The sequence below is a fragment of the Cervus elaphus genome, chromosome 15 (genome assembly GCF_910594005.1).
Source record: "Cervus elaphus chromosome 15, mCerEla1.1, whole genome shotgun sequence".
Lineage (NCBI taxonomy): Eukaryota > Metazoa > Chordata > Mammalia > Artiodactyla > Cervidae > Cervus > Cervus elaphus.
In genome coordinates, this window is record NC_057829.1 from 5,025,544 (window position 1) to 5,050,556 (window position 25,013).

At 40.6% G+C, this 25,013-nt stretch overlaps 1 protein-coding gene across 4 annotated transcripts in view; it reads right to left on the bottom strand.

Annotated features, from left to right (window-relative positions):
• The window catches only part of MTR (5-methyltetrahydrofolate-homocysteine methyltransferase), a 126,818-nt gene that overhangs the window by 65,019 nt on the left and 36,786 nt on the right, over nt 1-25,013 (bottom strand). For 3 of the 4 annotated variants that reach the window (XM_043925180.1, XM_043925179.1, XM_043925178.1), the window contains exons 11-15: nt 24,189-24,256; nt 21,883-21,962; nt 19,136-19,248; nt 15,733-15,873; nt 14,408-14,593 (exon numbers count right to left, since the gene is read on the bottom strand). In XM_043925180.1, the coding sequence (XP_043781115.1) occupies nt 14,408-14,593; nt 15,733-15,873; nt 19,136-19,248; nt 21,883-21,962; nt 24,189-24,256 (588 nt within the window). Of the gene's footprint in view, nt 1-14,407; nt 14,594-15,732; nt 15,874-19,135; nt 19,249-21,882; nt 21,963-24,188; nt 24,257-25,013 lie in introns of those variants that run through there. The other variant, XM_043925181.1, reaches the window with a different exon arrangement.

Consider the following 25,013-nt stretch of genomic DNA (forward strand, 5'->3'; position numbering starts at 1 on the left):
TTTAAAACAAATACCCCCAAATATTTAGGTAAGACCTATAACCTATATAGTTTTGCCTTCCTTTTAACAGGGCTTCCCAGGTAGTGCTCCAAGCCCTAAAAATGAACTCTTTCCCTGCTTTTCAGATCTTTCTGGAATCCTACTGTCCTAGATTTTCCCCGCCTCATCAAGCCTTTCTTCCACTTTCACCAAAACCGTTCAAAGACACTGAATCTTGCAAGGAGCTGGGTCCTCTACTGGCCCTTATATATCCTCAGTGCCCAGAGCCAACACTTGGCAGATAGGAGAGGATTAAATATGAAAACCTTATTTGTCCTTTCTCCATCAGCCAGATAACATCAGAGAGAAAAATGAATTGCAGAAAAGAAGTTGCCCTGGATTAAGAATTGGGTAACTCACAATCAAAAATGGGCAAAAGATCTAAAGAAGACATACAGATGGCCAAAAGGCATACAAAAAGATGCTGAACATTGCTAATTATTAGAGAAATGGAAATCAAAATTTGCAAATCAAAATACCTATGATGAGGTATTACCTCACATTAATAAGAATCAGTTCAGTTCAGTCGCTCAGTCATGTCTGACTCTTTGCGACCCCATGAACCACAGCATGCCAGGCCTCCCTGTCCATCACCAACTCCCAGAGTCCACCCAAACCCATGTCCATTGAGTCGGTGATGCCATCTAACCATCTAATCCTCTGTCGTCCCCTTCTCCTCCTGCCCTCAATCTTTCCCAGCATCAGGATCTTTTCAAATGAGTCAGCTCTTCGCATCAGGTGGCCAGAGTATTCGAGTTTCAACTTCAACATCAGTCCTTCCAATGAACACTCAGGACTGATCTCCTTTGGGATCGACTGGTTGGATCTCCTTGCAGTCCAAGGGATTCTCAAGAGTCTTCTCCAACACCACAGTTCAAAAACATCAATTCTTCAGCACTCAGCTTTCTTTATAGTCCAACTCTCACATCCATACATGACTACTGGAAAAACCATAGCCTTGACTAGATGGACTTTTGTTGGCAAAGTAATGTCTCTGCTTTTTAATATGCTGTCTAGGTCGGTCATAACTTTCCTTCCAAGGAGTAAGCATCTTTTAATTTCATGGCTGCAATCACCATCTGCAGTGATTTTGGAGCCCAGAAAAATAAAGTCAGCCACTGACTGACATTAGTCAGAATGGTCATCACCACAAAGTCTACAATAACAAATGCTGCAAAGGTGTGGAGAAAGGGGAACATAAACTGGTGCAGTCACTGTGGAAAATCGTATGGAGGTTCCTCAAAAAATTAAAAACAGAGCTACCACATGATTCGCAATTCCACTCTTGGGCATACATCCAGAGTAAACCACAGTTCAAAAAGATACTATTGGCAGTCTGGACCAGATAATTCTTTGCTGTGGGGGCAGCCCTGTGCTTTGTAGGGTTGTTAGTAGCATCCTTGCCCTCTCCCACTAGATGTCAGAAGGACATCCCCTCCCAACAACCCAGTCATGACAAAAAACAAAAATCTGTCTAGACATTGCCAAGTGTCTCCTGGGGTAGCCAAATCACTGCATTTGAGAACTACTGGTTTAGAAGAACCACCAGTGACACAGCAGGTGAGGAGATCAGAAAGCAGACCCATCTGAATGGTCTTTATCATGAGCCAATGTCTCTTTAAGGCTTTTCTCCAGAAACGAGAGAGAGAGAGGCTGTTAGCTAGAAAATCCTACTCTGCAAAGCCAAATTCTACAGGCTGGATGAAGCAACACTATGTCTCAACAGGAGCAAATGAATCCACTTAAATCTCTCTCATGATGAGGGGCACCAGGTGCATTCCGGGCAGTTGGGACCCTCGGCATTGGAGGTATGCCAACTGAATGCCATGCTATTATTTCTGGAGGACAGGATGAACACCCCAGGCATGGAGGTAAGACCAAACATGGGTCGGAGGCCTATGCTCCTCATATTCCTACAACAAACTCTCACCTCTGAAGGTGCACTGGACAAGTCTCCTTCCTGCAAAGAATTTAAAATACAATCCATCTTATAAAGAAAGGCTAAAGGAGAGAAATACTCAATCATGCCATCTTAGCCAGAGAGGGATAACCTCTCTATAGCCACTAAAAAGAAGTCTCTTGAAATGTGAAAATATACATCAGATTTTAACAAAGCTCAAAGAGTGTCAGAGCAGAAAACTTGAGAATCAGCTTCTTGGCTGAGGTCAACTACCTTCGGCAAAGTAAAAGTAAAGGTGATTTTAGTTTCCTAGAACTACTGGTACACACCCTACTGGGAAACAGAAGCTATTCAACTCAAAACCAGTATCAACTTATCTGAATTTAATTAAAAAGCTGATGAAATAAAAATATAAAACTTACTACCAGAGGAAAAATATTTACGAAAGGAAAAATAAGCCAAAATCACAAAAAGGAAACAACACAAATACACAGGAATGCTCTTGAGATTTCCTATTAAAGAAAAACTATAAAACTTGATTGAATAGTAACTGGAAAGACATATCATGTTCCTGAATGACCCCCAGATACAGATTCCTCGTTATTTTCTAGATTGGGTGCTAAGTCACTTCAGTCGTGTCTGACTCTTTGCTTCCCCATGGACTGTAGCCTGCCAGGTTCCCCTGTCCATGGAATTCTCCAGGCAAAAATACTGGAGTGGGCTGTCATGCCCTTCTCCAGTTTTCAAGATTAGGATTAGTTAATTTTAATCAATATCCTGACAGAGTTTTATTTCTCTATAAATTAGAAACTTATTTTCAAACCATTTTAACATAGGAAAATGAATTGAATGAATCTTTCATAGGACAATACTGATTATCCTTTCATATAGTTTACACATGTATAAGCAAAAATAATATAGTCTATTCTATTATGTGCTAACTGTACTTCTAAGAAACCTTACAAAATCAAAAACTGTCATATAAAAATAATCATCTCAATTAGAAAAGGAGAATTCAATCTAGAAAGTGAGTAGTGATAGTTATTTTTCCCCACAGAAGTTTCTTACTATAGTTTATGAATTATCACAAAAGAAATTCCCTGGCAGTGGTTAAGAATCCACTTGCCGACATAGGAGACACTGGTTCGATCCCTGGTCCAGGAAGATCCCACATGCTGCAGGGAAACTGAGCCTCTGTGTTACAACTACTGAAGCCCAGAGGCCCTAGAGCCTGTACTCAGCAACAAGTGAAGCCTCAGCAATAAGAGGCCTTCACACTTTAACTAGAGAGTAGCCCTCACTTGTCCCAACTAAAAAGCTGGTGCACAGCAATGAAGACCCAGCACAACCTAAAACAAATAAATAAAATTATAAAAAAATTTTAAAATAAGTTGATTTAAACTATTAACATCAACCAAAAAACACAGAAATGCTTCCTTATTTGCCTTCTAATCCAGAAGTCTGGAGACCAGTTCTCGGTCATACCTGGCCTTGACCTTGCTTTGACCTTGAGGTTGTCATCACAATATAGATCACAAGCATAAAGCAAAGATAGCCATCATGTACTGGAACAAAAGTACCTGTGATTTCCTCTGCTTTATTTGGTTACAACAATGGTTTTCCATTTAAGACAGCTTTCTACTTATAACCTGTGGTATCAGTCAAGCAAAGCAAATCTTGGTTGTTAACTGATTGTTACACTCAATCGTTTTGTGAACTCTACTGACAGAAGAATGCCTTTGCACCAAAATACCTGCATTGTTCCTTCCTGAACTTTTCAACTATATGAATTTTTTGCTTTGCTCTTTATAATTTTTAATGCCACAATTCTTCAATGAGCAAGTAAGTCTATAGTCATACAGAAAAATATTTTTAATTAGGAAAAGCAGTTTCGAAAAAGGCACCTTTAATTTCACAATCTCACTCTAACAATTATTCTCCTTTACAGCATTTTCCTCCAAACTTTACCAAATGGAGCTTTTATGTAGCTGTATACATGCAGTGTCTATATAATTATTGTTTTATGGTTTTATTTATATCTTGAAAGCACTGTTATGCTGCTCCACAATCTTCATAATTAATATTTAAATACTCTGAATAATATTTCAACAGACTGATGTAACATAAGTTATCAGTATCTACCCAATTGGATATTAAAGTTATTATATCTTCAGTAAAAAGCTAGTGAAAAATCTTTGCATATACAGTATTCTTATGAGATCATTATCTCAAAGGGTATGAACATTTTTATGTCTTTAGGTATTACAGGGTCATTCAAAAGGATTATCCCTGGAGAAAGAAATGGCAACCCACTCCAGTATTCTTGCCTGGAAAAGTCCATGGACAGAGGAGCCTGGCGGGCTGCAGTCCATGGAGTTACATGACTAAGCACATGGGCATGAGGGTGGAGGGAGATGGGTTGGTAGCAATAAACTTGGTAGAACTTTAAAAAAAAAAAGACTATCCCAATTTATGCTACACTCTACAATGAACAAGACTTTCTCTTTACCACTGTTATACCAGCAGAGATCTTGATGATTTTAAATTTTGCTAACTTAGTAAGGACAAACCATTACCGTAATATTGCCCTAATGTGTATTTTTCTCATAACTGCCAAGTTAAAAAATTTCTTCTACATTTGCTTTTTATTTGTGGACACATTCAAATCTAAATTGGGAAATTGGGAACGGCTGTTCTTAGCCAAGATCAAGTACTCTGCAGTAGAGATAACACAGGATTTGGAAGCCTATATCAGTTTTCAAACCAGGCAGGCCAGGGATCCAAATGTGGCTCTGTTATGTCCCAGCCATTTGACCTTGGCTCACTGTAAAATAGGACGACAGCTACCCCACGTGGTTGCTATGAGGACTAAACGAGATAAACTCTGCTGGTGGTTTTCAGCCAGAGTATTCATGAGAATCACCTCTAACGCTGAAAAATTACTGAAGCCAGATCTTACCCCAGGCCAAATGAGTCAGAAACTCAAGGGGCAGAACCCAGGGCTATGTATGTTTTTAAGAGCACAGGCAGTAACTGTCCTTCCCTGTGGGAACGTTTCCGCTTTACACTCCTAGGAAAGCAGCACATACACAAGGCACACAGCACCCCACTCGTTCTAGAGTTCACCCTGTTTCACTGAGGAAACAGAAGCACAGGCTCCCCCAGCATTCTCGGCTCTGCCTTCTCTCCTGCGCTGTGAGCATGCTAACTCCCCTCCCTGGGCAGACGCTGCCAGTCCTCAGCCCACAAGGTCATGGGCCCAGCAAGTGCCCCCTTTCTCTTGCACATCAATTCCTCCCCGTCCCTCTACCAGATCATTCCCACCAGCTTACAAGGCCATGTGGTCACATCATCTATCTTCACACACACACACACACACATTCATTCTTACTCTCACATGCATCCCTGGTTTCCACTCTATTTCTGTTCCCTTTTATGGCAAAACTCCTCTCAAATGGTTTATATCTGCTGCCCCCTGCCACCCACCACCCCCATTCTCTGCAAGATCAGAAACTACTCTGTTTCCAAATACAAGGGTAAATACTTGTCTGTTCCTCCCTGATCTATCCAGAGCTCATCATGCCCTTCAGAAAGCTTGTTCTTCACTTAGCTTCCAGGTGAACTCTCTCCTCTGGTTCCTCTTCTACCAAGGAGGCGTCTCCTTCCTAAGTCCTTCTGAAAGCATCATCTCTTCTTCCTGACCACTAAGCACTGTGGCTCCAAGAGTCACTTGTTCCTAGGACCTTTTATCTACCTTCGTTCCTTTGGTGAAGTCAGTCTCACTACTTTAAGTATCATCAATGCACAAATAATTCCCAAGGAAGGGAATCTTATCTTCAAGCCAGACTATGGCCAGGAAAACCAGACTCATCTACATAAGCACACACTTAACACACAAACATGTGTCCAAACACACACTTCTAGTCAACCGCATCCAAATAGGCTGTTCACCATCGTTCTATCTCAACTGCCCAGGCCAAAAAAAACTAAAAATTTCCCAGACTCCTCCTTCTTTCACGGCTCACAACCTCCATGAAGGCAAATCCTACTGGCTCTATTTCAAAAATACATCTAGAAACAGATGAGCCCTCACATATTCTATTGCTCCCACCTTGGTCCCAGTCACAATCATCTCTCATCTGAACTACCTCCAATGGTTCTGCTTGGTCCCCGCAGACCCTTCTCCACAAAGAACCAGAGTGGTTTTGAAATACAACTCAGACCAGGTTCACTCCTTTGCGCAGAACCCTTCAGTGGCTTCTCAGATCACTCAGGGGAAAAGTCCAAGTGTTAACAGAGGTCTCCAAGACCCTAGGCAATTTGACCTGAAGCCTTTCTAACCTCATGTCCTCCGCTGATCACCTCTTCTCCCCTCTGCTCTGGCTCTACCGGCCTCCCTGTGGTTTTCAAACATGACCAGCAGGCATCTATCTCAAGGCTCCCTCTGCCCTACATCTTTACATGTTTCATTCCTTGGTTCCCTATGGTGCTCTGCTAAGATGTCACCTTATCCACGAGGCCATCTCCAACCACCCTATATAAAACAGTGTCTCCCACGGTGGTATGCCTGTCAGCCTTATCCTCCCCATATCCCTTCATTGTATTCAACACTATCCAGGGGTGTGTGTGTATTTCTATGTTGTCTTTTTCCTTATTCCTTTTGCCCCCCTAAGAATACAAATTGTGCAAGGGCAGGGACTAGGTTTTATTCCTTGCTAACTCCTCACAGCCTGGCACATATTAGGTGCTCAAGATACACTTGAAGGAATTAGAGAAGACATCTGCCTCCTTTAAACAGGCTGCTATATAAATCTGAAAAAGAACATATAGGTAACAAAAAAGGGCTCCTGGAAGAAGAAAACATAAAACTCAAGAGAAGATAAATGTAGATGTCAAAATCTCACAAATGTCAAAGTTGAAAAACTGGAGAGAAAAGGTAAAAAAACTAGGCAATCTTTCCAAAACATCCAGTTTCTGAATAATACACAGGCCACAAGAGGATAAACCATTCAAGGAAACTTCCTGCAACTGTGGCCATTAGCATCCTGACTGACAGGGCCTACTGAGGGCTTAACACAATGAATGGTTCATGATCACAAGACTTCAAAAAACCATGGACACAGCAGGTAAAAGAAGCATCCAGGAAAAGGGTCAATAAACAGGCTTCACAAAAAAAATCAAGGGTTAGAGTAGCACTGAGTTTCTCACCAATACCAACTGAAACTAGAAGACAACAGATCAATGAGTTCAAAACATAGAGAAAATAATTTCAGGCTTGTACTCATGTAATTTTCAATTAAGTATAAAAGTAAAATAAAGCCATTTTCAGACACATAAGGCTTCAAAATGTTTACTTCCATGTCTTCTTTCACCAGAGGATACACTTCACTAAATAAGAGATTAAACCAAGTATGAGGAAAGTGAAATCTAAACAGCTATGAGAGAGGTGAAAAGAACTGTCAGGATGATGGGGAGGGACATATCACAGTGACAGCTATGCAGTCAGCCTCCTGAGCAACCACTCCAGATTATGTCAGAAGACTTGGAGAGAGAATTATTCAACAAATTAAAATGACAGTCTACTTAATGTGTCTGGATACACTGGATATTGGAAATTTACACAACTAGGGAATAGTCTGAAAATACATAAAAACAGAGTGAACACAAAGGTAAGTATTAACTTCACAGAAAACAAACAGAATTCAGGAAAGGAAAAGGAATCATGGTATACTACATGGCTCCACTTTTACACTCAGTTCAGGTCAGTTGCTCAGTGGTGTCCGATTCTTTGCGACTGCATGGACTGCAGCACTCCAGGCCTCCCTGTTCAGCACCAACCCCCGAAGTTTACTCAAACTCATGTCCATCGAGCTGGTGATGCCATCCAACCGTCTCATCCTCTGTCGTCCCCTTCTCTTCTCGCCTTCAATCCTTCCCAGTGTCAGGGTCTTTTCAAATGAGTCAGCTCTTCGCATCAGGTGGCCAAAGTATTAAGAGTTTCAGCTTCAATATCAGTCCTTCTAATGAACAAGCAGGCCTGATTTCCTTTAAGATGGACTGGCTGGATCTCCTTGCAGTCCAACGGATCTCAAGAGTCTTCTCCAACACCACAGTTCAAAAGCATCAATTCTTTGGCGCTCAGCTTTCTTTATAGTCCAACTCGCACATCCATACCTGACTACTGAAAAAACCACAGCCTTGACTAGACGGACCTTTGTTGGCAAAGTAATGTCTCTGCTTTTTAATATGCTGTCTAGGTTGGTCATAACTTTTCTTCTAAGGAGCAAGTATCCTTTAATTCCATGGCTGCAGTTACCACCTGCAGTGATTTTGGAGCTTCCCCAAAATAAAGTCTGACACTGTTTCTCCATCTATTTGCCACGAAGTAATGGGACCGAATGCGATGATCTTTGTTTTCTGAATGTTGAGCTTTAAGCCAACTTTTTCACTCTCCTCTTTCACTTTCATCAAGAGGCTCTTTAATTGTTCTTGGCTTTCTGCCATAAGGGTGGTGTTATCTGCAAATCTGAGGTTATTGATATTTCTCCTGGCAATCTTGATTCCAGCTTGTGCTTCATCCAGCCCAGCGTTTCTCATGATGTACTCTGCATATAAGTTAAATAAGCAGGGTGACAATATACAGCCTTGACATACTCCTTTTCCTATTCGGAACCAGTCTGTTGTTCCATGTCCAGTTCTAACTATTGCTTCCTGACCTGCATACAGGTTTCTTAAGAGGCAGGTCAGGTGGTCTGGTATTCCCATCTCCTTCAGAATTTTCCACAGTTTATTGTTATCCACACAGTCGAAGGCTTTGGTGTAGTCGATAAAGCAGAAATAGATGTTTTTCTGGAACTCTCTTGCTTTTTCGATGATCCAACAGATGTTGGCAATTTGATCTCTTGATCCTCTGCATTTTCTAAAACCAGCTTGAACATCTGGAAGTTTACGGTTCACATATTGTTGAAGCCTGGCTTGGAGAAATTTGAGCATTACTTTACTAGCATGTGAGATGAGTGCAAATGTACAGTAGTTTGAGCATTCTTTGGCATTGCCTTTCTTTGGGATTGGAATGAAAACTGACCTTTTGCAGTCCTGTGGCCACTGCTGAGTTTTCCAAATTTGCTGCCATATTGATTGCAGCACTTTCACAGCATCATCTTTTAGGATTTGAAATTGCTCAACTGGAATTCCATCACCTCCACTAGTTTTGTTCGTAGTGATGCTTCCTAAGGCCCACTTGACTTCACATTCCAGCATATCTGGCTCTAGACGAGTGATCACACCATCGTGATTATCTGGGTTGTGAAGATCTTTTTTGTACAGTTCTTCTGTGTATTCTTGCCACCTCTTCTTAATATCTTCTGCTTCTATTAGGTCCATAGCATTTCTGTCCTTCATTGAGCCCATCTTTGCATGAAATGTTCCCCTGTTATCTCTAATCTTCTTGAAGACATCTCTAGTCTTTCCCATTCTATTGTTTTCCTCTATTTCTTCGCAGTGATCACTGAGGAAGGCTTTCTTATCTCTCCTTGCTACTCTTTGGAGCTCCGCATTCAAATGGGAATATCTTTCCTTTTCTCCTTTGCTTTTCAATTCTCTTCTTTTCACAGCTATCTGTGGGCCTCCTCAGACAGCCATTTTGCCTTTTTGCATTTCTTTTTCTTAGGGATGGTCTTGATCCCTGTTCTCCTGTACAATGTCATGAACCTCTGCCCATAGTTCATCAGGCCCTCTATCAGATCTAGTCCCTTAAATCTACTTCTCACTTCCACTGTATATTCATAAGGGATTTGATTTAGGTCATACCTGAATGGTCTAGTGGTTTTCCCTACTTTCTTCAGTTTAAGTCTGAATTTGGCAATAATGAGTTCATGATCTGAGCCACAGTCAGCTCCTGGTCTGGCTTTTGCTGACTGTATAGAGCTTCTCCATCTTTGGCTGCAAAGAATATAATCAATCTGATTTCGGTGTTGACCATCTGGTGATGTCCATGTGTAGCTTCTCTTGTGTTGTTGGAAGAAGGTGTTTGCTATGACTAGTGCATTCCCTTGGCAGAACTCTATTAGCCTTTGCCCTGCTTCATTCTGTACTCCAAGGCCAAATTTGCCTGTTACTCCAGGTGTTTCTTGACTTCCTACCTTTGCATTCCAGCCCCCTATAATGAAAAGGACATCTTTTTTGGGTGTTAGTTCTAGAAAGTCTTGTAGGTCTTCATAGAACCATTCAACTTCAGCTTCTTCAGCATTACTGGTTGGGGCATAGACTTGGATTACCATGATATTGAATGGTTTGCCTTGGAAATGAACAGAGATCATTCTGTCATTTTGAGACTGCATCCAAGCACTGCATTTCAGACTCTTTTGTTGATTATGATGGCTGTTCCATTTCTTCTAAGGGATTCTTGTTCACAGTAGTAGATACAATGGTCATCTGAGTTAAATTCACCCATTCCAGTCCATTTTAGTTCACTGACTCCTAAAATGTTGATGTTGACTCTTACCATCTCCTGTTTTATCACTTCCAATTTTCCTTGATTCATGGACCTCACACTCCAAGTTCCTATGCAATAATGCTCTCTACAGCATTGGATCTTGCTACCATCACCAGTCACATCCACAACTGGGTGTTGTTTTTGCTTTGGCTCTGTCTCTTCATTCTTTCTGGAATTATTTCTCCACCTTCTCCGGTAGTATATTGGGAACCTACTGACCTGGGGAGTTCAGCTTTCAGTGTCCTCCTTTTGCCTTTTCACACTGTTCATGGGGTTCTCAAGGCAGGAATACTGAAGTGGTTTGCCATTCCCTTCTCCAGTGGACCACATTTTGTCAGACCTCTCCAGCATGACCCGTCTGTCCTGAGTGGCCCTACATGTTTCACTGAGTTAGACAAGGTTGTGGTCCATGTGATTAGATTGGTTAGTTTTCTGTGATTGTGGTTTTCAGTCTGTCTGCCCTCTGATGGAGAAGGATAAGAGGCTTATGAAAGCAATCCTGATGGGATAGACTGACTGAGGGGGATACTGGGTCTTGTTCTGATGGGCGGGGCCATGCTCAGTAAATCTTAATCCAATTTTCTGTTGCTGGGTGGAGCTGTGTTCCCTCCCTGCTATTTACCTGGAGCAAAACTATGGTGGAGGTAATGAAGAAAATGGTGAGCTCCCTCAGAAGATCCCATGCTTGTACTGCTACAGTCAGTGCCCCCAACCCTGCAGCAGGCCACGATTAACCCACGCCTCCACCGGAGGCTCCAGGACCCACCCCAGACACCCACAGGCAAGTCCAGAACAGTCTCCTGTGGGGTCACTGTTCCTTTCTCCTGGGTCCTGCTGCACAAGCTTCTGTTGTGCCCTCCAAGAGTCTATCCCAGTCCTGTGTAAGTTCTGGCAGCTCTAAGTACTTTTATACTACTTAATATAAGTGCCAAAAATAGTTACAACTGAAATTATACTGGAAGGATGGGGGGATAAAAGGATGGAGTGGGGGTAGAGGATGATGAAGAAGTCAAGTCCTTAACCACTAGAACAGCAATAAGTAATAACTAAAACTGGAATTTGAAGATGAGGAGGTAAATGATACAAGAATCAGCTAAGTTGTAAGTGGTTGTCTGGGGATCTGGAGGCTTAGGGCTTTTGTTTTTCATAAAACAATATATGTTTTATGTTTTCATAAAGCAAGATATGTCTCTTTAACTATCTGCATAGTCATACCTTTGGTAAAAAAATAAAAATTATGCCACCTGGCCTTACCACACTTAACTAGTAGTGAAGATGACTTTTGAGAAGGAAAATTTAACAATGGATCTCAAAATGTCACATGTACACACTCTTTGACCTAGCCATTCCACTTTTACCAACTAAGAAAATCACTCTACAAGGGAAAAACGAATGCATGACTTAGGATATTCATTGGCTATTTTGTGTTTCTTTTTCTAAAAATTGGGGCTCATTTTCTTTGTTCATTCTTCCACTGACTTGATAGGAGTATTTTACTCTCTGATTTGTAGAAACTCTTTGCATATTAGGGGTACTAACCCACTGTTGTAACTCATTCTGCAAATAAACCATATGTTTTGTCCTACAAAGTTTTACATTTTTATATAAATAGATCTATCAGTTTTATTTCTGGCTTCCTAAATTTAGATAAATATTTTCCCATATATTCTTTGGACTTTTTTTTTTTTTTTAACATTTAGACCTTTAATTGATGTATATTTTATTTTGGTATATGGTGGGAAATTGTGCTCAACTTTTACTTTCTTCCAAAATCATAGCCAGTTATCCAATAGTATTTATTGAATAATTCCTTTTTCAACTGATGTAGAGACTACTATATAATCAAATTTTCATATACAGATAGATGTAAATAGGTGTATACACACACACACATACATATAAACACACAGACATACATACATATATATAGAGGCAGACCTTGTTTTACTGTTCTTCATAGATACTGCGTTGTTTTACAAACTGTAAGGTATGTGGCAACCAAGCATCAAGCAAATCCATTGATACCACTTTTCCAACAGCATTTGCTCACTTCATGTCTAGGTCACATTTCAGCAATTCTCGCAATGTTTCAAACTTCTTTGTTATTATTCTACTTGTTATGGTGACCTTTGATGCTACTACTATAACTCACTGGAGGTTCAGATGATAGCAGTTTTTAGCAATAAAGTATTTTTTTTTTCTATTTATTTTTTTATTTTTTTTATTAGTTGTAGGCTAATTACTTCACAACATTTCAGTGGGTTTTGTCATACATTGATATGAATCAGCCATAGATTTACACGTTTTCCCCATCCCGATCCCCCCTCCCATCTCCCTCTCCACCCGATTCCTCTGGGTCTTCCCAGTGCACCAGGCCCGAGCACTTGTCTCATGCATCCCACCTGGGCTGGTGATCTGTTTCACCATAGATAGTATACATGCTGTTCTTTTGAAACATCCCACCCTCACCTTCTCCCACAGAGTTCACAAGTCTGTTCTGTATTTCTGTGTCTCTTTTTCTGTTTTGCATATAGGGTTATCGTTACCATCTTTCTAAATTCCATATATATGTGTTAGTATGCTGTAATGTTCTTTATCTTTCTGGCTTACTTCACTCTGTATAATGGGCTCCAGTTTCATCCATCTCATTAGGACTGATTCAAATGAATTCTTTTTAACGGCTGAGTAATATTCCATGGTGTATATGTACCACAGCTTCCTTATCCATTCGTCTGCTGATGGGCATCTAGGTTGCTTCCATGTCCTGGCTATTATAAACAGTGCTGCTATGAACATTGGGGTGCACGTGTCTCTTTCAGATCTGGTTTCCTCGGTGTGTATGCCCAGCAGTGGAATTGCTGGGTCATATGGCAGATCTATTTCCAGTTTTTTAAGAAATCTCCACACTTCTCCATAGTGGCTGTACTAGTTTGCATTCCCACCAACAGTGTAAGAGGGTTCCCTTTTCTCCACACCCTCTCCAGCATTTATTGCTTGTAGACTTTTGGATAGCAGCCATCCTGACTGGCGTGTAATGGTACCTCATTGTGGTTTTGATTTGCATTTCTCTAATAATGAGTGATGTTGAGCATCTTTTCATGTGTTTGTTAGCCATCTGTATCTCTTCTTTGGAGAAATGTCTGTTTAGTTCTTTGGCCCATTTTTTGATTGGGTCATTTATTTTTCTGGAATTAAGCTGCAGGAGTTGCTTGTATATTCTTGAGATTAATCCTTTGTCTGTTTCTTCATTTGCTATTATTTTCTCCCAATCTGAGGGCTGTCTTTTCACCTTACTTATAGTTTCCTTTGTAGTGCAAAAGCTTTTAAGTTTCATTAGGTCCCATTTGTTTAGTTTTGCTTTTATTTCCAATATTCTGGGAGGTGGGTCATAGAGGATCTTGCTGTGATTTATGTCGGAGAGTGTTTTGCCTATGTTCTCCTCTAGGAGTTTTATAGTTTCTGGTCTTACATTTAGATCTTTAATCCATTTTGAGTTTGCAATAAAGTATTTTTAATTAAGGTATGTACTTTTTTCCTAGACAATTGATCCCTGGGTTGGGAAGATCCCCTGGAGAAGGGAATGGCAACCCACTCCAGTATTCTTGCCTGGGAAATCCATGGACAGACCGAGCCTGGTGGGTTACAGTCCATGGGGTTGCAAAGAGTCAGACACAACTAAGCGACTAACACTTTCACTTTCAATGCTACTGCACACTTAATAGACTATAGTATAGTGCAAACATAATTTTTCTATGCACTAGGAAACCAAAAATTCATGTGACTGGCTTTCCTACGATGTTTGCTTTATTGCAGTGGCCTGGAATGGAACCCATGGTATTTCTAAGGTATGCCCATGTGTGTGTACACATATGTATGGTACATACGGTATACACATCGGTTTTGGACTCAGTTCTCTTCCACTGCTTTAAGCCACTGTGTAACACAATGAAGTCAGAGCAAAAGAAATCACTTACCTGTCCTTCTTCATCAAAAGCCATAACCACCACGGCAGCTCCAAACTTCTTAATCTTTCTGGCCTTCTCCAAGAAGTCATCCTCTCCCTCCTTCAGGCTGATGCTATTAACAATGCACTTTCCCTGGCAGCACTTTAACCCGGCTTCAATCACAGCAAAATTGGAAGAGTCAATGCACAAGGGCACCTGAGGTCAGAAAGGCAAGACATCACAGAAACACAGCAAGTCACCACAAATCCCCTCCCAAGGACTCTCATATATTCCCTCTTTCTCCTTTAGGGAAACAATAAACAAATAACAGCAGTGTGACAGAGATAGGATTTTAATCTTACTCTTGTTCCGAAATACCAAAATATTTGGAGTAATTCCAGTCTAAAAAGAGACCTCATGTGTGGGCCAGAAACTGGTAACTCAAAAGATCATAGCTAAATATCAGAATGAGAGCAGAGAAGTCTTTTCACTGGGGTCATTTTGCCCCCTCTGATTCTGATTTTAAACAGGTCATTTAGCTTCTCTTCACCTTAAATTCTCAAAATATTTACTCCCAGAGAAGCCTTGAGGCGTTTAAGTGCAAAGCTTTAAGACACAAATGAAGGATGGGTTAATGTAATTCAGTGCTTACCACAGGACTTCTCACTTAAACATCTGCTGAAGCTTAACAAAAAAAATGACAGCCCTAGCTCTTAAGGCACTAGGAAGTGTCCTTAAAAGAATAACAAAAACAAAAGTCAAAACTCACTCCTCATCACAAATTCAATGGTAAATAAATGAACATTTTTAATTTTTTAGAACCCATCTGAAAGTTTTGAAAAGCTTGACACAAAAATTAACTTTCATCTTAAAGAACAAATGTAAAAGCTGACATTAATACCTCAATTTAATCTTGTTTTATAATTTTGTCTTACTCTGCTATGCCTAAAAAGGTCCCTTCTTCCTGCAATAAGGAAGGACTATCTGAGTTCCCTAGTCTGTGGTAGAAATAGAACTAATGATTTGGTAGCAACAGGTAAGTATATCTTTCAGAGACATGAAAAGTTAGTTCTTGGCCTATCCAGACACCAGAGGAAATTCAATAATCCTTGTGACCAATTCCGGAAGCCTTGGAAACAGTCACACTACTGTCACACCTTTGTCTATGAAGTCTGGTTTATAATGAAAGGCTGCCATTATGTGAGAAAACAGACAATCAGAAACCACTGGGTTTTCAACACAGTACAACAGAAAACCAGTGTATGAGATGACAGACAAAGGGAAAAGTGACAAAGTCAAATGAGCGACAGAGCAGCACGTGTAAATTCCCTTGATGAATCGAAGTTCTGTACAACCTTGGCAATGTCAGGCTCGGAAGCAATGAAGTTGCAGAATCTGGTCATTGCACTTGGACCGTCCAGCATGCCATCATCCATGTTAATATCCAACACCTGGGCTCCCATTTCCACCTGCATTTTGGCAACACTCAGTGCTTCCTGAGGAAAGAATTCAAGAGGAAGCAGCATCAGAAGAGGGTGACTCAAGAAAAGGCTGACAAAAGTAGTCCTTCACCACCCCGGGCAGTCCCTTCCAATTCCATTAGGCTAGCTAGCCAGCCCCTCACCACCAGCGCCGCCCACTACCCCGACCCTGAGCTGCTCTCAACCATCACAGATGAACCTTTCCTAAAAATCTCTTCCATCACAATTCATCACTCCTCAGAACCCACAGAGGCTCTGATTCCTCCCGTAAAGAATCTCAGTCCCTCAGCATGGTGTTCCAGGTCCTGGGAACCTGCCCCATCTTCTTATCCAACTCAACATCTCCCTAAACCCTGGCATACTTCACCCAGCCAAATCCGCTTCTACCTGTGACACACATATTGTTCCCTCTGCTTCAAATACAATCCCCTCCCTTTCTATACTATTTAAGACCCAGCTCAAGTCCCACTTGAGCTTCCCCCTTCAAGAAAAGTCATGACAGAAACCATCTAAAACTTATCTAACTCTTCAATATTCACCAAATCATGCAAAGCATTCACTGCAGGCTACTGACAGCAGTTACATGAAATATAAGTTAAACTTTTTTATGCTATAAGGATTTTCAAATCCATTAATACATTATTATACACTGTAAATCTCCAAGTACAAAATACAATACACAGCATTTCCCACTTATGATCATTTAAGGAGTATGCTGTAGGATCAGCGTTCCAGAGAACACACTTTGGGAAACACTGCTTATTCCACAATGACTGGCTGCCTCTAAACATCTGCAACAATTATAAACATTATCACATAGTATATGACATTACCATTTCCTCACGGTTTCACAAATATGAGCTTATTCTCTGAAACAGATTTTAAGCATTTGGAAAATTGAGAAAGGTCTTATGTATCTCCCACTCTTGTTTGAACAATGATAGGCAAAACAGATGTGTTCAATAAAGTTTTCTAACTGACTGGTACAGTAGAGACTTTAAGTCTTTGTTGTATGTTTCATAGTGTAATAAAATAAGCAGGGATAAAATCAACAGTAGATTCTAATGTTGTCCTAATTTTTTCTTAGCCAAAGAAAATCAAATAGAAATTTTTAGCAATCATGAGAGAAGAGGCATGAGACCCTCTGGCACAGGCTCGAGGGAATTCCATTCACAATGATCCAACATTACACAGAAAAAAGGGCTGCAATAAGATTCAGCAAATCAAAAAGTGTTTTGATATCAGCAATACATTAAATACCATAAAGAATAAAAAGAAGCATAAGTCATAGTCCTTGTTCTTGAAGGGCTTACATCTAGTTGAGGGCATACAACCATCATACGAGAAGCTATGGACACTGCCATACAACGTGAGTCAAATGTCCCGCCTAAACACCTGGGAGGGCGAGATCTCTGAGGACTGAAGAGAGAAGGCCACCTGAGAGGGAGTGGCTTCAGCTGCCCCTGGGAAACAAACTGGAGGAAGCAGAGGGAGACAGTAAGCAGTGACCTGTTTAGACCAGAGGTCAAAAGACACAAAACAGAGATGCTAGTGCCTGACCTTTCTACATCAGAAGAGCAACAGAATAGCAGCTCAGGAGTCCAACTTCCCACACATGCTCCAAGGGATGAAGTCATTTGTTTAAAGATGTACAAGTTGAGTAAACAGACTGGACTGGACCTTCTCTCAGGTCAGTGTTCATTCACGTAACCACAGAACCTTGAGGGAGCACTAAACAGGCGCACTAGAATCCAGCGAGGAGTCATTCCTCACCACCCACTTCCTACTTCCCAGCCCCATCCCTGCTGAGACAGCAGAGTGGTGAAGGGTATGCGCTTGGAGGACTTGGGGTCTAACATTCACTTGCTGTGAAACAACAGGCAAGTGGGTTTAACCTCCCCCAAGCCTCCAGCTGGACATCTGTAAAATGGGGATGATAACAGCACCTCTCTCACAGGTCTGAAAAGATGAAGTCAAAATGGCTGCAAAGCGCTGAGGACAGTGACAGGCATGTAGTAAGACCTTATGAGATGACAGATACCACTCCCACTTGCCTGCTTCTTCCTAAAATGCCGTCTGCTCTCAGTAGCAAATCTATCAAATCCCAGACTGAAAGGAATACCACAGAATAGTTTTAATTATCAAAACACAAAGAGAACACCGTCACTGCAGAACTCTACACCACCATAAACGGTCGTAGGGATTTCATAAGAGTAGACATGAATGAAGGCCTGGAGGCAGAACGCCTCCTGGAACATTCAGATGACAGGTCAGGACAGAAGGCAGGTTGGTGTCTACCTGGAGAGGACTGGATGATGGCCTAGGGAGTTTGGGTTGCATCCCACGTGCAAAAAAAGCCACCCCATGAAAGCTTCTGAACTGGGGGAGACCATGGCAGCAGGATGTGCTGGTTGAGTAGTAGCAGGAATGAAGGGAAGAGGACAGACGGGAACCATCACGAACCATATAACCATATAACTGACGCACCTGCAGAACAGACCTCCAAGGGACACCACAGAGCAATCATTAACACATTCATAAAGGATGATAAATGTACACTTTCTCTGTGACTAAAACTAAGTTTACTTTGATACTGGTTGCTGGAAGATATAAAGGTTTTTAAAATCTTAAAATGAGAGAAGGTTAACGAAAAAAATAAAATCATTAATGCCCAGATCAGATTCCTCCATGTTTTAACTTCATATTTGCATAAGAAAAAAGAAGTCTGTCCTTGGTGGGCTCTCTCTGGATTAAATTCTGCTCATTCATAGAGTGATCAAGTTTAAGAACACTAGGGCAAAACTTTTCAAGGCAGGACCTATTCTTTCTTTAGTGTTTGCTTGTTTATTGTAGTTTACAGTAAATAGAATCAATAATATCATGCTGGTCAGTATCTGATGTGGTCATGAGAAAATAAATGGGAATTTTCTTGGCTTTCCATTTCTTTAAAGGATTTGTGAGAAGCTGAAATGAACAGTATCTTCAAACTTTTAAAATTTCACAATTAATAGAAACAGCTAGAATCTGGGTCCCTCCCATCTCATCCCATTTCATACCTCGGGTGCATTTTTTTTGACAAATATCAACAAGAGCAGCTTTGGTTTTTCTAAGCCTCATCCTCCCACCAGCCCGGCCAGCTGCAAACACACTTTACCATATTCTCACACTGTCTAGCAGCTCTGCTAGAAATGCTATCAAAGGCAGAGCAGCTTTGTTTGCTGCTGTCTTAGCCAAAACACATGGCGGATGCCTCAAGGGTCTTATTAATGATGCTCACTTCATAATTTCCTCCCATGATGAGTTTAGCAAACCTCCTGGATCCTGCAACGTTACAACGCTCTCCAATGTTAACAAAGTTGGTGTATGGTCCGATCCTGAAGGGCTCTAGACCTTAAAAGGAGAAGTATTTTGAAAATTTTCTGAAAATACATGTAACAACAAGAGACAGCAAACAAATGTTGCCATGAACTAGAAAAGAAGTTTCTATGCCACATTCCATCTGACTAGCTAGGCATGGCCTTTTCCCCTAGGGATATTTAAACACAGTACAAGTCTCTATGTTTACAACCAGAACTCTCAAAAGAAGAAATATTTCAGGGTTTTAAATTGCAAATTTCTCTAAAGAGCTGAATCATTACCAGCTCTGAGTAATAAGGCAAAATTATCAACATATTCTTACGTAACCAAGAGTCTGGGGCAAAAGCCATGAGGTTAGAATCTAAAGGAATGCTCCCCAGCTGTCCATTCAGACATTGGCTCGAAACCAGATGGAGTAAGCTTTCTTAATCCTACCAACAGTGTATTTAGAGTTTTATCTCATCTCTTTGATCCAGAGGCCAAGAACCAATAATCATTGAGGCCCAACAGGGTCACGAGGAAGGACTCGGGCTGAACACTGGGAGACAGCTGACCCTCGGCGAGCCACTGGTAAGTGGCTCCTCTTTATTTGTATTGCTCCTTTTTATTTGTCAAGGGACAATAGCATCTCCCAGTTAAAAGCTGATAAATTACGGGCAAATATCAGATAATTACTGTGCCTATGTTACTCTGAGGAAAAAAGCAACATGCAGTATAAAGTACTGCCCGAGGAAATGACCTTTAACTGTTTTTGTTCTACCCTTATATTTACAGTATTAGGAGCAGAAGCCTTGCTAGATGGTCACAGGCAGGCTCTGCGAACAGTCAGCCCCGGGGTACAAGCTCCGTACAGCCATTTTAGTCAACACCCCAGGGGACTTGTCTCAGAGACTTGAGCTTACCAAACGACTCCAGGTCTTTTGTTCCCTGACTTGAAAGACTACCACTTCCCAGTTTGGGCCAGTGATTTCCTTCCCCATTGGTACCATCCTCACGGCCTCATTCCCCCATGGCAGCCTCTGAGCACCCCTGCTCTTTAGTTAGAACCTGGAGATCCCAGGGCACACAGGCAGGCTGCCAACATTTAAATGCCGGAGAGGCCCTGCTGCACTGCTCTAAAAGCATTTCACACAACACACTTCTGATCTATTACGAATCTGAAGTATCTGACAGAAAAACTACATTTATTCTCAAGCCTGCAATTTAGAAAAGAACAATTAAAGAGAGTATGTTTGATGTTATTCTTCTAAAATCTGATTGAAGGTGGTTTTTAAAAACAATTTAGAAATAGCACATGAAATTCAAATCAGAAGAAAGAATTCTTTCATTCTTACATATATAAACTCTTTAAAAATCATAACTAAATGGTTATCTCCTATTTCGATTGTGGCAAAGGTTAACCATTTTAACTTAGTCCTTGGCTGAAGTGGTTCAGATGGTAAAGAATCTGCCTACAATATGGGAGACCCAGGTTCGATCTCCAGGAAGATCCCCTGGAGAAGGGAATGGCAACCCACTCTGGTATTTTTGCCTGGAGAATTCCGTGGACAGAGGAGCCTGATAGGACACAGTCCACAGAGTCGCAAAGAGCTGGGCATGACTGAACAACTAACACTTTGGCCGAAGTAAGATCTAAGGATGAAATAAACCATTCCACCACACCTCTCTCTGATAAAAGCCCCTTTTTCAGGGTAGGGGGTGTATCATAAATCACAAATCCCTCTTCTTCTAATTTTATCCTGTCTTCTGGAGAATAAAAAGGAAAAAAGGGTTGATTGAAGAGGTGTATTTTTAACTCAACTTCATCTCACTCACTGGGATTAATTCTATGTAGCATGTTCTGAGTGAAAAAAGTAGGTATTACTTTTACTGTACTTTATTTCACTTTTCTTAGGAGAACACATGGAACAAAAATACATCAGTTTAGAGAAATGTTAAATTCTCAGTTAGGGTGCATAATTCCTTGTGTGTGCTATTTGCAGGTTCTCTAAGAAACTGTATATACATTTTCCTTTTGGCTTAAAGATATTATCTAAGAATACAACATTAAAGTGTTGTGGGAAAAAATATAAAATTTAAAGTTTTTTTTCCAATAGTTGGCATGATAACCTATTTTACCAACACTCTTTTGAACATTGAAGCTTATTCTGAAGAAGGGAAGCTGCTCACCCCAGAGGGTTGTTGAGAACAAAACAGAATAATAGATATTACAACTCTTTGTTAAGTCCTGAACACACACTCAACATAAGAGCGTGACAATAATATTTTAGAAGCACATAAAATTTTCTAGGAAGAGACTACCATCATTAAAAAACCTTGAGCCTGGGCTAGATTTTTTAGCAACTAGCAACAAATCTGACAATTAAAATTGTTAGGCTGGGGCCCACGTACATTTTCGAAGCAGTGCACAATAATTCTGACCAAGGGCACTACCTGTGCCTTCATTCACATTTCCCTGAAGTCAGTACCTTCCTGCTCCCATCCCTAAAAAGAACAAACGGTTCTTTACCAGAATTAATTTAAGTGCCAAGAAAAATACATAGTCTTCTTTGACCTAATAAACAAGTTCCTTGGCATAAACATCACTACCACATAGACTAAACATACAAACTTAATCTACAAAGGATTTCTGAAATTATAAAAAAAAATCACATCTTTACGACTTACCAGACAGTAGCATATGCCCTTCAAAAACAGTGGCAGGTGGAACTCTAGGCTTACAGTTTTTCACAGCTTCAGCAATTTCTCTGAGTTAAAAGAGAAAACACAATATCCATTAACTCAGAGCAAAATTCAATTAAGATAATTTCCAGCTATGACATTAAGTCTGTTTAACATAATTATATACCTAGTTCCAAATGTGCAGCAGCAACTGTGCTTTCTAGTTTTCTCAGTAATGCAGAAAATACATCTATAATATTTCATATTTCTGTATCTGTTCTGCCTGCTGTGTATTGACTATACCAGTTTCTATGCTCACAGACGTGAACCTACAAACATGCACCTACAGATATGAGACAGTTTACACAAATGCAAACAGCAAATCTCCTCCATCCCTTTCCCAAACCTGAAGATGTCCTTAATCCACACAGTAATTTAAAAGAAAAAAAGGCTTCACTGTTGAGAAGGAAGAGTAAAGAGGAGAGGAGATGCCTGGAGCAAAGGAAATTAAATCCTTTAGGTATTTTATTCTCAAGCACACACACACACACAGTAGAGAGGATTCAGAGTAAGACATCACTAAAACTCCAAAATAACTACTCCTGGAAATTTGTTTTAGTTATTCATACTCTTTGGAACCTTCTCCCTTCTCGGCTTCAATGAAATATGTCTCTGATCAGCCTTGAAAAATCTGCCTGCTCTACTAAATTGATCAGGACCAGTATGAACCATTCACTACAGCCCCCCAAATTAATGTGAATGACAAAATAAAAGCAGCAAATATACATATACAGAGATAGATAAACAGACACACACACACACACACACACACACACAGGTATTTTTAAAGCAACTCTTTTTATAAAGGAGGAAAGTGAACGTGAACGTCGCTCAGTCGTGTCCGACTCTTTGTGACCCCAAGGACTATACAGTGCATGGAATTCTCCAGGCCAGAACACTGGAGTGGGTAGCTGTTCCCTCCTCCGAGAGATCTTCCCAACCCAGGGTTTGAACCCAGATTTCTCGCCTTGCAGGCATATTCTTTACCAGCTGAGCCACAAGGGAAGCCCTATAAAGGAGGAGATAACCTTAAAACCAAAAAGAGATCCTCAACTATTAATAGCTTTCAGATAGTATTTAAAAGATGTTTAAAAAATTATAGACTCTTAATAGAGTCTCCTGGAGAAGGAAATCGCAACCCACTCCAGTACTGTTGCCTGGAAAATGCCATGGATGGAGGAGCCTGGTGGGCTCCATGGGTTCGTAAAGAGTCGGACGACTGAGCAACTTCACTTTCACTTTCAATAAAGTCTATCACAGAGGTCAACAAAAGCGGCGCAACATTAGGCAATTCATACAGTGAACATTTTATAGGTATGAAACAGATGCAGAACAGTCAGGTAGACTGCCTCAAAATATGATCATCAGTCACTTTAGGGAAAAAAAATAAAAACAGAAACAGTCCTCAACTATGTTTTACCCCAATTGTTTTTCAATTTCAATCCTCTTTGTAAGAGGATTAATCACCACACCCTTCACCAAGTCCTGTCTCACACTCCCTTCCTTAACCCTTAACAACATGGGTTAAGTGGTGACTGCGCCAGGCGAGGTAAAGATGCTCTTCTTGACCTCAAGGTGCTTGCTGCTTACTGTCTTTTCTGTCCATGAGAGAATCTAGTGGAGGCAGGTATTTCTCCACATACGAGCTGTCCTTCCTTGAGCATTGGAATTGAACATTGGAATATTAATCAGGTATTTAAAGGTACAATGTTAAAATAGCTAGGATTTGCTTATAATCATCTAAGGGGGAAAAAGAAGTTAGAGAATAGATAGAATAAAAATAGCAAAATGCTGAAAATTATGGAAATTATGTCTGAGTCACACGGGATTTCATTTGATTAATTTTTGTACTTTATAAAAATTAAAGTATCCTAGTTTGCTAGGACTGCCATAATTAAATACCACAGGCTGAGGAGTTTAAACAGCAAGATCCATTTCTCAAAGTTTTGGAGGCTAGAAGTCTCAGGTCAAGGCATCAGCAGGACTGGTTTCCTCTCCTTGGCTTCTAAACAACTCTCTTCTCCCTGTGTTTTCACAGGGTCCCCTCCTGTGTGTCTGTGTCCTCATCAGTCACACACTGGATCAGGATCTATTCACACGACCTCATTTTACCTTAAGTACCTGCTTAACCACCCTACCTCTAATTACTGTCATATTCAGAATTGGGGATTAGGGCTTCGATCTATGAATTTTGAGGGGGACACAACTCATCCCATTAACAAAAAAATTAAACACTTAGAAGTGATTATCACCTGATATGATCTGGTGTCGTACCACAGCATCCGCCAACTATGTTGACCAAGCCATCAACAGCAAAATCCTGCATTTAGAAAATGAAAAAGTTTCAGAGAGTTCATATGAATTATAAGTTCACCACCATCCGTATTTCCTGAATAACTAAGTTCACATTTAAAAGAGAGCTAAACATATTTGACTCTAGATATCAAGCCTTCACAAGACTCAGATACAAGGTTAAAAGCAAAGAACAGTTCAGATGAAATGCAATGAGACATCTGCCTATCTGATCATAATAAAAATTTTTTTTACCCATACGCTGAACAGAATGAATGTGAACTAAATAATGTATTTTCCAATAACATGTAAGTTATTAGTTTTTAAGTTTAAATTCACATGTTGCAAAAATCAAAATTTCAATTCCTCAGTCACAACAACCACATTTCAAGTACTCCAATGGCCACAAGTGATAGAGGTTACATAATGCATAATGTGGGTCTGGAGTTTAACCACAGTTGGTCTGAAGGACAAGATAACCGAGAGAGGAACTCAAGGAACTGAGAAGTGATGGTACTGGAAAGAGCTTCCACATAAGGTACTGAAATCATAAGAATTAAGTCAGAAATACTTTAGGAGACAACGTCAATAAGCCAGAAGCAAAAATCCAAAGAAGGAGGAAAAGAGACCCAGAGTTTAGAAATAAGGAGGAGTTGTGGGCAGTACGGTTTTGTGAACCAGGACTTCAAAGATGGAAGGTGTATGGAGAGAAGCAGAGCGGGGGAAATGACAATGGGAGCAAAGAGATGTCAACCCCACCGAGCAGCTTGGTGGGTGGAGAAGAC